The sequence below is a fragment of the Lipophrys pholis genome, assembly GCF_963383615.2.
Source record: "Lipophrys pholis genome assembly, chromosome: 12".
NCBI classification, from domain to species: domain Eukaryota; kingdom Metazoa; phylum Chordata; class Actinopteri; order Blenniiformes; family Blenniidae; genus Lipophrys; species Lipophrys pholis.
Window position 1 is genome coordinate 27,935,507 of NC_137641.1, and position 15,693 is coordinate 27,951,199.

The 15,693-nt window shown below is 40.1% G+C and overlaps 1 protein-coding gene across 1 annotated transcript in view; it reads left to right on the forward strand.

Annotated features, from left to right (window-relative positions):
- Window positions 1–15,693, forward strand: part of lamc3 (laminin, gamma 3) — a 131,429-nt gene that overhangs the window by 45,690 nt on the left and 70,046 nt on the right. The window contains exons 5-8 of the mRNA XM_080476718.1: window positions 3,775–3,963; window positions 4,966–5,083; window positions 12,227–12,325; window positions 14,390–14,526. Of these exons, the coding sequence (XP_080332844.1) occupies window positions 3,775–3,963; window positions 4,966–5,083; window positions 12,227–12,325; window positions 14,390–14,526 (543 nt within the window). The remainder of the gene's footprint in view (window positions 1–3,774; window positions 3,964–4,965; window positions 5,084–12,226; window positions 12,326–14,389; window positions 14,527–15,693) is intronic.

Consider the following 15,693-nt stretch of genomic DNA (forward strand, 5'->3'; position numbering starts at 1 on the left):
ATAAAGCCTTGTGTTGTTGAAGGTGGTCAATGCCAGGAAGGAATACTGTGTACACTTTGTTCAGCCAAAGCGAGGAGAATGGAGTGTTTTTCTTACTTGTGCGAAACCTTCACAGTGGCAGTGATGCACAGGCTGTGTGGTCCCCGGGACAGGATTGAAGGAAAGAAGCATCTTGTTGTTGAAGAGGTGGCCGTGGGTGGGCAGACCTATAAATGTGGTCAAGATGGCCAAACGCGGGCGCCATGGCAAGCTGCGCCGAGATATTCATGTTGAACTTGTCGAGAAACAGCTTCAAGTGATTCGTCTCCTTGAACACACTCCAACTGTATGCCCGCCACGCTTGTAGCAAATCTCCATCCCACATGCCACCTTTAAAGCACTCTGCTTCACTCTTTATTTCCCCTTTCCTTTACCTAGATGCAAAACATGCTGCGGCGTTTCTCGCATGCTTATGATAATGTGTTTCATTGGCTTGATGTCATTCCATTCAGGAAAGTTGGCTGGCACGGCCAATGGTGGCATTTACATCAAAGGCAATTAATGCAGGGAAAACATACACATAGAGGAAGATGAAACGGAGTTGGGATTGAGCCAAAATGATTTCAGTCACAGACTTATTGGGTTCTCTTCCTCAAGATACCGCAATCAACAACTTATAAACAAAAGCAACATGCGACTACTGAGAGGAATGAGCATGTTCACGTTGCCCTCACCACATTTAGATATACTAAATTTTTGTGTATTTATTTCACACATGAATTAACTCGTGTTGTGAGCGAACTGCGGACCTGAAATTATGTGAGTAAAACACAAGAGATAAATTCCTTGGCCTGATAAACAATCCTGTAACAGCAGACAATACCAATTCATCTTTTTTTTTTTTTTTTTAATATATCAACTTCAATTCTGATAAGACATATTTGCCTCAGGCTGCTGTCGACAGTGCTGCCACCTGGCTGTCAGCGAGCCTCACCAGCAGTGGCAGAACTGCTCGCTGGCATGATTAACACGGAGTGAATGAAAGGTGACAAGTAGAGCCGGCCTGTGGTGTTTGTGCTCGACCTGCCTACCAGCGCCAATCAGAACCGAGTCATCCTGTCGCAACTTTGTCCATTGAAAGACGGCGATTTTTGTCACATTCTCTCGCACCACGGGCAGCAGCGCTGCAGATGTGATGACAAGGGACTTGGCATTTGTCAAAAGATGCATGATGCGTTTGAATGTCTGCTCCTATAGCAATGCAGCAGCTCTTCTGTTCTGCTCCATTCTGTCTGTCAACACTACAATCAAGAGAATAAATGGTTAAAAATGGCCACGATTAACACATTTATGTGGAAAAAAAAAAAAGATGTGTCAAGCAGTTGTTCTTGAGCTGAACTTCTTTGACCTAATATTTTGCCCAGAGGGTTTGCAAAACATTTTTCACAGCAGTCTTTTCACCATCACAGACAGGAAATTAATTCAACTTTGAATCGAGATCCAGAGAAAGTAAACAAGTCTGAACCAAGGTTAACAGCTGAAATCTGTAATCAAATTATAAACGGCTTATCATATCAGTGGTGCGAGCACTCACCTCACAGTGCGAATATCCCTGGAAAAAGTCCAGGCTGGGAAGTCGTATATTTATTTTGTTTATGTCTTCTTTCCAACCTGCATTTTAGGTTAATTGGTGACTCTAATTTGGCCATAGGTGTGACTCTGAGTACGTGTGACTATGATCATGTGTTTCCCCTCTCCGTCTTACATTGTACTCTGTCTTACTTCATTGAATTCCTGATTTTACTGAGTCATTTGGGAAGAAAGTAGCCATGATTAGGCAACGGAAGAAACCATCATGCATTTAAAATCTCAAAAAACTCATAATAGAGAGCAAAAAAGGACAACAGTTGACTTGAGTGGCAAAACTGTGTGAAATAAAAAGACACACACACACAAAATATGAGTTAATGCTAATTTCATGAGCAACAATGATAAAGCTTCTCAAAAATCAAATATTTAAAATTTGACATGAATATGAGGAGAAAATATTCAATTTTATAAGTCTGTGCATCCTTATTTAGTTTTGATAAATTCCCGCTAAGGCAGCATAAGTAAAATCCAAATATAAAAGTCTTCATTACAGATGCAATGTGTCAGACTTCGTAGTATCTTGCAACAAAGCTGTCGATTGCAACCACTTGAGATTTGAAAGCACTCATCCTTCTACGGAGGTGGCGGGCAATAAAGTATTAGTACTTCAATGTGATACTCAAGCAGTTTTATTCTCCTCTTTCCATTCTTCAAACTATTTTGTTCCTTGTTTTGAGAGTTATGGTGAAAAGATCAGTGCAGCTGTTGGCAACAGTCACAGAATTTAATTGAGAATTTAAGGGTGCTGGAATTGATGGATGGACGGACGGATGGATGGACGGATGGATGGATGGATGGATGAAAACTTTAACACCTTCATTTGGTTTGGTTCACTTCATGAAGGTACAAAAGCTGCAAACAAGCTTGGAGTTAAAAAAAAAAAAAAAAAAACACAAGAAAGAAGGAAACTCTAACGCTTTGAGCTCGCTTCACCAGTGTTGCCAACTTGGCAAGATTCTTGTTAAATCTGGAGACCTTCCAAATCCTCTCAGCAAAGCGACAAAATCTAAGGAGTTTTTTCTGGTTCTGTTGGAGATTTGTCGGTGTTTGGGAGACTTTCGCCTGAAAGCAAGAACCATTCCGCAGTTGATTTATTCGACCAGCATTGGGTGAAACCGTGAGCCTCTTTCTCGTTCCACCTGCAGTCAGTCGCAAAGTCCAAATAAGCTCCCTTTGCACATGCATATTGTATCCGTAATCTCGTTCTTTTGATCATAACGAATAGAGTTACAGTAACAATATTGCTTGTGTGTGTGCACATGTTCATAAATGTATGCACATATGACTTATAAAATGAGTATTGCATCAATAACTTTCACTTAAGAAGTTGAATTGGTGCTTTAAAGTATGTACTTAGGTAATTATTGTCAGTACCTTTGGCAGCTCTGCCAAATATCTGAAAGGGCTACAAGATTTCAACCAAATCTGAATTTTAATTAAATAAACTCCCTCATTGATTTGATGGATTCTGACCAACTCCAGAAGATAACTCACTGTGTTAAAGTTTTGATTACTATATTACCTTAAGTTGGTTGGATCCACTTCAGTCATAAACACTGGGGTTGTAATTATTTGTTAACTTCCACAGTGCCGATCCCAAGTCCACGATGAGGTTTTATTTTGATGCTTGAAAGGTTATAAAAAAAAGGTCAATACCACAGAGAATTTTCTTTGAATATGGAAAGAGGATCCGTGTGGTTATTTCCAGCACAACCAAGAGGTTGATTCACAATCAAATGGGCAATTTCACCTAAGTCCCCCCTCAGGGTAACTGAGGGGGGATTTGAAGTGAGGGGTATGAGAGCTGTGATGGTGCGTTATCAGCTGAGTAATTTGCTCTTGTATAAACATGAATTACCGTTATCTAAGTGCCCCCTGACAGCCGATTGGCTCCTCATTAGGAGTGTGTGAAATGAGATTAGCAACGAGCCTCTAAATTATGATCCAATCCCAGAACACGTAATCTCTCTCTCTCTCTCTCACACACACACACACATATATATACTCCATAAGTCTCTCCCCTTCATCTATTTCTGTCATCTCCCCTTTTACCTTTTATTTTTTTTCTGTCTGCTTCTTCCCCCATGGCTCCTCTCCCCATCTCTCCCCGCTTGACCTCTTGCCTCGCCTCCATCTTGCAAACAGAGTGCAACTGCAGTGGGAGATCAGACGAGTGTGTGTTCGACGCGGAGCAGTACCGGAGCACCGGCAGTGGGGGGCGCTGCGTGAGCTGCAGAGACAATACCAACGGGCCCCACTGTGAGAGCTGCAAGGAGAACCACCACCGGAAATCTCCAGAAGAGCCCTGCCTACCCTGCAACTGCAACGTCAATGGTACACTGCACATACAAAACGCCTAATTGTTTTGATAATAACTTAAACCCCAATTATAATCCATGCCAATATCATTACTCGCTACTTTTGTTTTTTCTTGCATGAGAAAATTTAATTACGGTTAAATTGGAATGCTGTACTGGCACAATGAGACACCATATGCAAGATTCAGCTGCAGACGAATAGGATTAATTCCTTTGAATTTTATGGCCAATGTTTTTAAAACATTAATAACGCCGCATTAATATTTACTCAAGCCCTCGACTTCTCAACTGCTAAACCTTGCCTAAGAGTAAAATCCTTTTTTTTTTTTTTTTTTGTTCTTTTAAATTTATAATTCATCCAAGCTTATTCATCTCTTGTCTTTGCATATCTCATCGGATTTATCATCGCCTCGGCTCCTCAAATGATCATTAAAGAAATCCATTACTTTACTCGCCCGTGCCGCTGTGGATTGATCCAGTTGACTCGTTGAACATTATCAATGGAGAGACTCATTGTTCATTAGGCAAAGTCTAATTTTAGGAGGGACATTCCATGTTTAGGCTCCTGCATTGAGGTAAAAAAAGAGAAAAACTGAAGGAAAAATTAACATTGAAACTGCAGCTATTTCTTTTCCTCCTTATATAAATGGTGGAAGGTGTTAGTACAGAGCTTTTAGAGTCCATTTTATTGATCAAAGGTTATAACCGGCTCCTCTCGTCTGCTTTTCTCCTCTTGTCTCTGCCCCAGATGATCTTTTTTCCTCCATTAAGTAAATCTGTCCCGCAACTTACTTCAGTTCACACAAACAAACAACAACAACAACAAAAAACAACCTAAATAGCATGTCTACAAATAACCCTGTCGTGACAAATTGCTCTTGTGCCATTGCTATGCCATGTTTGGATTCCTTTTGTTGAAAAATAGAACTCGCTTTTTGTTTGCTCTTCCATTATGTATCCCCCTTTACATCATCTTTCCTTTGTGGGTCCTGCATGCACCGTCCATTGTCCCCGCCAGGATCGGTGAGTCTGCAGTGTGACGCGGAGGGGAGATGTGCGTGTCGGGGCGGCGTGATGGGCGAGAAGTGCGACGCGTGTCAGCCAGGCTTTCACTCGCTCGGCCCTGGTGGCTGCAGGTGAGAAACACAAACGCAGATCCACAAGAGGAAACACAAAACTAATGTAATAAATATATATGAGACAATACGTACGACCACAGCTGTAAGAATTACATTAAAAAAAAAAAAAGGAAAAAAAAGCAGCAATTCAAATATGTTATTAGCTTAACGTAGAGACGTTATTTAATATGTTCTTGCCTGTTTTTGCAGTAATACCATCTAAGATCCCCTAAGCCTGAATTTATCAAACAACAAAGCAGGAGGACAAGAGGATTTGAATTTCTCTCTGTGACACCACTGTGAATTAGTGACCTCCTTATCAGCAAGTACCAGGATGTGCCACACACAGTGTCAAACTGCTAACAACCGTTGTAACAACCAAGCCACCCAGAGCGCCGTTATTTTGTTCCGCATGGAAATATGAAGGGAGGAAAAAAATAAGCTTTTCAGTTAAACCAAGAATCACTGCAAAAAAAATCCCATCTTTATCCAACTCACACCTGGATATGCCCATTCACCTTTCACTAGCATTCACATGTGGTGCCTCTTTTGGTCGATACACATCAGCCGAGTTGTTTGATCAATATTATATATGCATGCGGCATGTCATGACTCATTTCTACCTGTACTTACATAATTAGATTTGCTTGAATTTCATCAAACATAATCTGCACTGTTTACATTTCATTTATTCTGCAGCCTAGCCGAGGTTCAGTAGCTGATTAACAGTAAATGGTTGCCTATATGACTTCAATGTTCATTACAATAAAATACTTTATGACTGCAAACTTCAAGCCTTTGTTCATATGTACACGAATCTACCCTGTAAAGTGAAAACGGTGGCGCTATGAGCAGGATCGGCGGTTATTTCATTTAGATTCCGGCTTCAGCGTTCTCTATACGATCCAGCTCTCTCCAGCACTGACAACTCCCACAAACACCCCTGCACACTGTTTACCCAGCAGACAGTCGGCAAACAAAGTTAGCAACTCGCTTGTGAAGATAGTGGAGCATTTAGTGGGTCAGTCAACTGAGGACACATATCAGGAATACACGGGACACAACTCAGACTAAAAGTAGAATGAGTAATGTGGACGAGCCATTATTGTCTAGTGCAGGAGTTCCCAAACTTTTTCAAGTCAAAACAAAAGTTTGGTGACTCCTCGGGACTGAGACATAACGTCACTACATTATATATATACATATATATATATATATATATATATATATATATATATATATACACACACAGGAAAATTAACAAATTTACCTTTTTTTTCCCCAAAAGGTATTATGTGGGTTGTTTTATTTATTTTTTTATTTTTTTATTTGCCAAACATGTGCAGAAAAAGAAAGACAAAACAAACAAACATCCAAATGAGTAAACCAGAGTACACACAACACACACTTCAAAATTATTATATGTGCTTCACACGTTCCAAAAGGGGGGCAGGAAGTAGTATAACCTTTTTTTTATCCTACAACTTTACATCTTTATTGTTAAAAGTCACACATTTTCGTTATATCCTTACACCCAAATAACAAATTTCAACTGTGATAATTTATGCAGCAGATTATAGCCTATCCACCAATCAGCAGTGCAGCATAGCCCACAAGCCTTTGCTGTCTTGATAAAACCCTGAACCCGTACAGAATCAGCTCTTTGTATAAAAAAAACAAAACTGTATTAAGTTTGCTAATTGTTTAATCTGTATACATGATTTACTCCATAATGTTACACCACGGGTGGTGATACAGAAGCTTTTCAGGGTGGTGCACGTGAGTTCTAACTATTCTCTCTCTCGCTGAACATTATCTGAATGTTGTGAGTGGAGAAAATAACAACGGAGAGCAGGACTTATGGGTGGAGAGATGTTATTGCTTTCAAGTCGGGGGGAGCGTCGCGCTGTGTGCTTTTTGCTTAGACATGAAATTGCCGAGTGTTTTTGAAACTTTTAGGTCCCGTTTACACGTTTCAAGTGAGAATGGAAAATTTTTGTTGGGTGTCCGTCGACACGGCAACGGTGCTTGGTGCCACTGAAGACGCAACTCTTGAAAAATACAAAAACAGCGCAGTGTATCTGGGGCTTAAGTTTTGTCAGACTCATGGAATAGGCGGACTCTAGTAGACTTTAGATAAAAGTCTACATGCTTATGAATAATGTCATTTATTGCTCAATTATTGCATCAGAGATAAAATGAAAAAAAACATGCATTTTGGTCAGATTTCCTCGGAATTTGACTCTCCCTTTGAGCAATCCCAGAAAATTGGTCTGATACCCACCGAGTGTCCCGAGCCATAGTTTGGGATAGCCAGTTAAAGTGGATATGTAATTATTAGACGTCCCAAGCCAGCCCAGTGGATTTTCTAAGCCACTTAGTTAACAGAGTCTGTTGTGTTTTCCTCTCTTTGTCTCATTAGCAGGAATCAGTGTAGAAAACAAAGAAACAGCCTCATCATTTCAGCTGCCGACTCTCAAACAGCAAACGTTTCCAGTGATGAAAAATCAGCCATTCAATTAGTAACTTCTTCACATTCCAGATTGAAACTCCTGCTTTTTTTTTTTTCCCCCCTGTTCGTGTTCACTCTGCAAGTATTCTACACGTGGGGAAGAGGCTTCCAACTGTCAAACAGTGAGCCGAGTCCTTCTGTACCACCTTTCCTGTTCCCTAGAGGCCACAAACCAGCATGTTTTCAATGTTTCCCTGCTCCAACACACCTGAATCTAATGATGTGACATCAGCAGGCTCTGCAGAAGACCCGGTAACAAGCGGATCATCACAATCACGTCAGGCACATCTAAAACATGCAGGAATGTGGTTTTCCTGGATCAGGATTCAACCTAATTACTCTGGAAAATTGAATTGAAAATGGAAGTCAGATTAGCCCAGTTCTACGTCTTTCATATCTCAAATCTCATCAACAGGTCCCTTTTAATCAACATGGTTGTTTCAGGGGTTTTTGGACTCTTTGTCCGAAGTCATCTAGAAAGTTCTACGTAAATTCAAAGGGACATAACTATCATTGTGTGCTCTCTGGAGTGTTTTGTGAAAGACAGCAGCAGAACGGTGTACAAACAAAAGATAAAGTCACCCTTCGCATTTTGCTGAGCCAACTAAATGTGAGGGAGGGGTGGGCAGCTCATTTTCCAAACTGGCCACATGAAATAATATTAATATTATTGAGGGCCGAGGTACTGGTTGGCGGGAGTTTTGCTCAATAAGAATCATCTTTTAATTAAAAAGGAACAAAAGTTTTGTTTTCGCAATATTTTAACAAGCTTCTTTTGTGCTCCGACACTTTTCTCTCGGCCTTTTTGTCTGGAGAACCTGATAACGTGTTTTTATAAATTTTGAGTTCAGAAAATAAGTTAACGACGATTACACGTTTTCATTAACCATATTTTTTTTCATTGTGAAACACAAATTTTGTGAGGTAAAAATTGCAAAATCTCCGAGCCATAGCCAATAACTTAATAATGGGCAATGACATTAAAAAAAAAAAAAAAAAGTGACAGTTTTAGACGTAATAAAGCAAATAATAACTTGCCTGTATTACATACCTCTTATATGGTCATTTTCATCTGATTCAGGGTTTCTCAGTGACGATCACAGAGCTGCACGTTCGAAATGTGTCCCTGCTTCAACTCACCTGGTTTAAAGTTCATGACATCAGGAAACTCTTCTGGAAACCCAATTAGTAGCTGTTCATTGCAAGCCGGAGTATAAGAGCATGGACATACCATGAAACATGCTGAATCTGGATTTAACTTCATGCAAAACAACGTGGTCTTGGTTGTTTCCTTCAGGTACTTCCGCACTCCGACTAAATACTCTAGAAAGAAGCTCTATGTAAACTCAAAGAGGCGCAGTCATTATCTATGGCCACAAAGTGGAGTAAAGGGTACCAGTCTGGGCTTGGCCTTTCTGTGTGGTGTTTGCATGTTCTCCCTGTGTGCACACGGGAGTTCTGTGCGTATTTCAGATTCTTCCCATAGTCCAACCTCATGTGTTTGAGGTTCATTTATGTTGGAACAGTTTTTATTGCTTGGTTTTGCTCTAAGGGTCAAAAAAATATATATTCCCAAACTTAGAATAGAAAGGAAAATAAGATATTGCCACGTTGCTATGGCAGTTGTGCATACCTAACACAGAAAGCTAAGGACTGTTTTCTCTGTACCAACATCGATTTTTTTTTTTATTCCTTGAATGTAAGCATATGTCTGTGTGTTTGATTGTCAGCTCTTCACAAGGTGAAACCCAAAAGACAATCAGTCCAGAGCGTATTCAGGTCTCCACAGCCTTGCTTGGATAAAGCATATATACAGGAGATGAATAGAAATAAGAAAATGTATTGTGCCGGGAGGGTCAATACAATGGAGATGAGACCAACGTTTACAGAGTACTGTTATCCGTGTGTATGTCAGGGTTGTTGTATTTCAAAAATCATAGCAAAGACTAGCGTTTTCAGCAATTCTGGTGTTTATGCATGTACGGCAATCGTTTCTGAAACTTTGCTGTCGGAACGCTAAAAAAATAAAATAAAATAAAAATTTCTGCTTCAGTTGATCATGTGAATAGGTTCTGAATGTGTGTAGGTACACTAGTGCAGTGTTTAGCACTCTTCTCTCAGAAAATTCACGGCCTGCTTCTCGGTGTGGACAGCAGTTCTTTGTATGTAGAGTTTACACTCAATGAAAAAAACTAAATGAATCACTTTTGTGACGTCCGACTGTCTCTAAGGCCTCTTAGAACCAAACAAGAAGCCAAGCGGTCTTCTCTCTCTCTCTCTCTCTCTCTCTCTCTCTCTCTCTCTCTCTCTCTCTCTCTCTCTCTCTCTCTCTCTCTCTCTCTCTCTCTCTTACGTGTCATGACTGGATCAAGCTTCACTTCTTTGACAGACTTCAAAGCAAGATTCTGCTTTCGGGCAACGCCAAGGAGAAGCTTAGCCTGAAACGATACCGACAAAGGTAGTTGAATGTGTAATTCTTTCAATGTAGTGAGGAGTGATGACTGCGGAAGATGAACCATGTTGAATTTTCACTGTCAGCTATTGGTATTAGAAACATTTCTGCTAGTGTTCTTTATGATTACATAGGTACGGTTAACAACACCGTCTGCTAACTAGAATCAGATTCAGGAAATCTGAATTTGTATAAAAAGACTGAGTTTATTAGATCTGTTTGGGTTTGGCTTTAGTTGTTTCAGTATACTCGGAGAATGGACTCGGCCAATCAGATTGACTTTATGAAGGCACCGTTGCTGTCATTCATGCAATATATAAGCGATTTACCTCTGAGACTGAGCACGCTCAGAGAACCGGTGTTGTTCTGCACCCTTTGTTGCAGCTTGAAGATGCACTGACCCTCTGCATACATTTCGATGACGAAAAGCGCATTTCAACTTTGTCTGACCCGAGAGCTCTCAGTAAGCATGCGCACATATGAGCCTGCATGCCAATATATATGAAGGTGCACATGTGTACGTCTGTGTGTGTGTGTGTGTGTGTGTGTGTGTGTGTGTGTGTGTGTGTGTGTGTGTGTGTGTGTGTGTGTGTGTGTGTGTGTGTGAGATAGAGAAGTATGTCATATTCATATTCACAGTGAGTCTAACCTAGCTCCCCCTGACCCCCCCTCTACCTGCCAAAGGAATGCTAAGTCGTTGCAGAGTTGAATAGCATATCAATGATTGTTTTGTGTTACGATTATTTCTATACTGTCGAAGCATGAAAACAGGCAGTGGGATGACTGTTAACATATATATATATATATATATATAAGAAATTACATTTTCACTATAGTGGGATATTGCATGCAAGGTGCTCCTCTTCCAGTTACGTCCTTTACTTCCAAAAGTGCTGACACAACAGTAACTCGATTCGTTATATCTTGTTATTGAAAACACTCATGAAATAGCCAAACTCAGTTTTTCCTGTTAAACTCAATTTTTCTGACATTGTCCGTGAAACTGTTTAAATTCTTCAGCTTGCAACTCTTCGCCCAAGAGCGAGTCCAACATGAGATTTAATAAACTTACTGTAGTTATGAAGCAAGGCGTAACTAAACTCTAAAACGACGAGGTTAACAAATAGCCATCACGCATGGTGTGTCAGATATCAGCTCAAATGGACAACATTTTCCCTCCGAACTTGGCGAGGTTCAATTGATATTCATTCAGTAGCAAAAAGAACACATACCTTCATATAAAAAGAGTTTCCCTGATGTATAAACTGGCATCTTGATAGAAATATACTAGTGTTTTATATAACCCTAACCCCAACCCTAATTTATTTCAGCATTTTTTAATAAAAGGTTTGGAAAGCTCAAGGGTCAATTCAACAGATTGAAGTCATCTTTGTTTAGTGAATATCACTCATGGTCAGGGCAAGATGGGGGATCGAACCCCTAACCTGACCCACATGCAGAAGTGCGTGAATCAGAGTCGTACGTTTGGTGTCGTTTTGTTTACACAAGATGATGCTCGCTGGTATTTTTATCAAGGCGCAAAACATGGATGCGGACGCGGCTTTCTGTCACTCATGCAACACATTCAGGCTGTTGAAGTTGAGGTGCGAATTACCCAGCCCACTAGAGCAGAAACGAAGAGAGGCAGCTTGCCTTGGGATGATTAAATTATTTGTAATAGCACCTCATTAATAATAGATCCTGTGTAACAGTCTCAAACAAAAGTAATCGATCAATTAAGTGTGATCAAATAGATTCTGACATCGCCGGAGTCGCGGCTGATCTCATCGCTCATTTCTTATTTTTTTCTTTATATGAAGGTTGGCTTACGCAGCCCTCATATTTCACGTAAAGTATCATGTGCCGAATTTGGACTTTTAGTGCACATACATGGGCAGTTAGGTTTTTAAATGACCTTAAAGAGATGGTGAAATTATGCCGGCGCTATAAGGAAAACTTGGTTATTAGCCCCAAGGTGAGCGTTCGTTTTAGTAAATGCCTCTCGAGCGCGACGCCCCGCCGAGCTTCAGCTGTGCAACGGACCATCGATGATCCGGAGCGAGAACGCGAGCGACTGTGGTAACTTCACCGTGGCTCGCCCTGAAAGATCACACCTTATTCTCTCTGCGCTGCAAGTTGTTCGTCTGTACCTGCAGCAGAGCTAATGCCTCCTCTTCTCATTACCTGTTGTCTGCAGGCCTTGTGAGTGTGACCTCAGTGGGAGTGTGGACAGTTGCTCTCCCCTGGATGGGCGTTGCTTCTGCAAACCGAACGTGGAGGGGCAGAGTTGTTACAGGTGGGTGAGCGGGTCGGCGCTTTTCTCATGCATGCGTGCACATCAGTGGTGGTTACCAAGGCAACGCCTACCGTTTTTTTTCCCTCAACGCAACAACTGAAGCCAATGTGTGGGGTGTTAATAATGCAGCTTTTACCATTTATTTATTCCGTTACGCCTAAATGAATTATTAAGTTATATCCATTTCAGTTCTTTGCTTGTCGAAGATACAGTTGTTTGTTTTCTGTTGCAGTAAGTTTCAGAAAATGCTATTTTAGGCCACTAATGGATAATAATTTGATTGTTAAAATTATACATATTTAAAATATCACTGCAAAAGTATGCATCTTATTAGGGGTTACTTATTGAAAATATTCAATATTACAAAGTGTCATTAAAAAACAAATGTTATCAGTGTCAATAATCAAAAACAGCTTATTTTCGCAATAAACATTTTTTTTCTATATCTTAGAGCCAGTTAGAAAAACTAAAATCAATCAAAATGATCGAATAGCAGCAGTGTTTGGTTGATTATGAGAAGTCTAGAGCACATTTCATCATGATTTTCATTATTTCTCAAAACCCAAAATGGAGCTACATCGATCTCAAGCGTTCATGTATTCAGAAGTGGGAACCTTACCTGCATTGTTTTATTTATTTAATTTTGGGATTTTCCGAAGTTATTCAAAAGTCATTTTATGCTGTTTTTCTTATAACATTACTTAGAAAAAAATCAATCTTCCCATTTGTACCTTACAACATCTGTAAGTGGGACATGATTCTCAAAGGGTGTCCATAAAAAGCTGGATACTACTGTTACCACATAACAAACCATGTTGGCTGTTACTCCTGTGCAATTTTTTTTTCTACGATTTTGCAAAAGACAAAATCGGCCATTGGTGTCAAACACATCCTTGAGCCAAAACTGCCCTCCAGGAAGCTCCAGGCCTGTCAAACCACCAAGAAAATGGTAAAAAATTGTAAAGAAAACATTTAATTTTGAGTGCCAGTATGAAAGGGTGAGCACTACGGTGAAGAGGATATTATTATATCCGAGTGTGTTTAGTGTTCAGTTTGTTTTGCACAAATCTAATGTTAAACTTGTCATGTAGTTGTTTACTCCAATTATTGTTTTTGCACTGGAGAGAATTTGGAGAGATTTTAGGGTCGAAACTGTATTACAACTGTATTAAAGAAATGTTGAATAAACATTGAAATGTTATAAGAATCAAAGTTGTTCATATTCACAATGTGTGAATCGCTATATTAATCAAATAATTGGAAAATAAGTAATGATCAAAAATAATAATCATTAGATTAATCAGTTAAAAAACTATCGTTTTGCCCAGCCCGCCGTGGATGGGAGATCTTTTGCTTGAAAAAGGTTGGCGACCACTGTAGTATATATATATATATATATATATATATACTATATATAATGTTAGTTTGGAAGAAATGTGTAACTAAACAAGGCTCATCTCTTGCTCAATAAAAGGGATAAAAGTAGTAAGTAAGTTTTCAGGCTAAATGTCATTTTGAGAAGGACAGTGTAAAAGACCGCAGCAATATGTCAATATCCAAGTTTCTTCGCTTCTCGCTGTCTATTTCTATCTTGTACCTCTGAGATACAGGATCAGACAGATAAAGTCACCATGACATTAGCAGTACACACAGCCCCAGGTCTCCAACTATTGAATAAATCTGGGCTCCCTGTTTGTTGACTTTTTTTTTTCTTTCTTTTTTTGCTGATTTCATGGCTGACTGAGCAAGCCTCTCTCCTGCCTAATGTGACCAGTGTACTGGCTGATTTTTAGCGGTGTTCCTGTCCCACCCATATGCCACTAAGTGTCTTCAGGTCAGACTTCGGGGTCCTTGCAGCTGAGCCCCGTCCTGTTTCTCCTCCTTCAGCACTGCAGCAACCTTGCACCTCTGCTGCTGAAAACAACTTAAAAAGATAGTAGGGATGGCAAAACAGAGAGGATGTGGTAAATAGCTGCAATCAGGCGTGTGCGCGGCATCTGCATGTTAATAACTTTTTATGCATGAGGGTGGTGAGCGTGTGTGTGTGTGTGTCTAAACCTACAGATGCAGGCCGGGATTTTTCAATCTCCAACAAGTGAATCCAGCAGGCTGCCAGCCGTGTTTCTGCTTCGGCCACTCCCTGGTCTGCAGCTCGTCTCATCACTATGCTGCTGTCAACATCACTTCTGACTTCCTTGAAGGTATTGTCTGAGTCATTAATGAGGTTTTCTTCTAACTCGGGACTTTATTAGTCAGCTGAAATGACCAAGATCAACAACGTTTACTTTGTTCTCTCTGAAACTTGTCCAGTCAGAGAACCGTGTTGCGTTGATATTCATTGACAGCTGTGTACTGCTGATATACCAACTTGTTTCAAAGAACTTTCACTTTCACACTTATGAACTCAACACAATATAAATGAAAAAAAAAAAAAAAACTGGATCTGATTACTTATGCAGCATATGGAGAAAACACCTGCAAAGAAATAAAACATGGATAAAACGCGAATAAAAACACATTCGTCTTTTTTTCCACCCTTCTTTTTTTTTTTTAAGAACACGCGGTCATCGCAAAAAAAAAAAAAAACATCCTGAAGCTTCAAACAGAATCAAAAACACAGAGCACACCCAAAAATAGAAAACGCACAGATGCTGACCAGATTTTACTGCTTCCTGGCAACTTGTTTTGCAACAAAACTGGAAGTTTTATATTGCGTGATTGGAATCTGTGAATTCGCCTTTTCGAAGGAAGGGGTGTGCTGCTTTTATTGCACATCTCTGCTTGTGGTTGCGTGTGAAACCACAAACCAAAACCAAAGACAAATCATAAAACATGACAAACTCAAATTAACTGAGGAACAATGGAACCACTGTTCGGGATCCGTTTCCGTGTTCTGCACATGCTCAGTAGCAGGACAATAACAACAATGTTGTCATGTGTCGTGACTCCCAGTCCATAGTCTCCTGGGACTTGGTAGTTTTATTGTTGAGAATCACCTGGAATAGCAATCCAACTGCGTCATCTGTCCATACACATGTCCATGAATTTGCCATTGTTAACATGGATTGTGTATGTGCAGGTGTGTGGTATCATTACAAAAACAATTGCACCACCTGGTGGCTTGGCATGCTAACTGCATCGCTTTCAGCGTTTGACATGCAAACGGGCAACGTTTTCAAAACTTTGTAAATTCTAACTTTTCTGGAAGAAGAAATGCAAAAATGATGCGTTTTAACCGGAAACATTGTCGTGTAAATGGTGTCAGAATCCTTTATGTTTCTGTTAATACAAATATTCACACGGTATATCCTGATATGCAGCAATGCGAAGAGAACACAAGTAATCTATTTGGTAAAACGTCTTTTTCC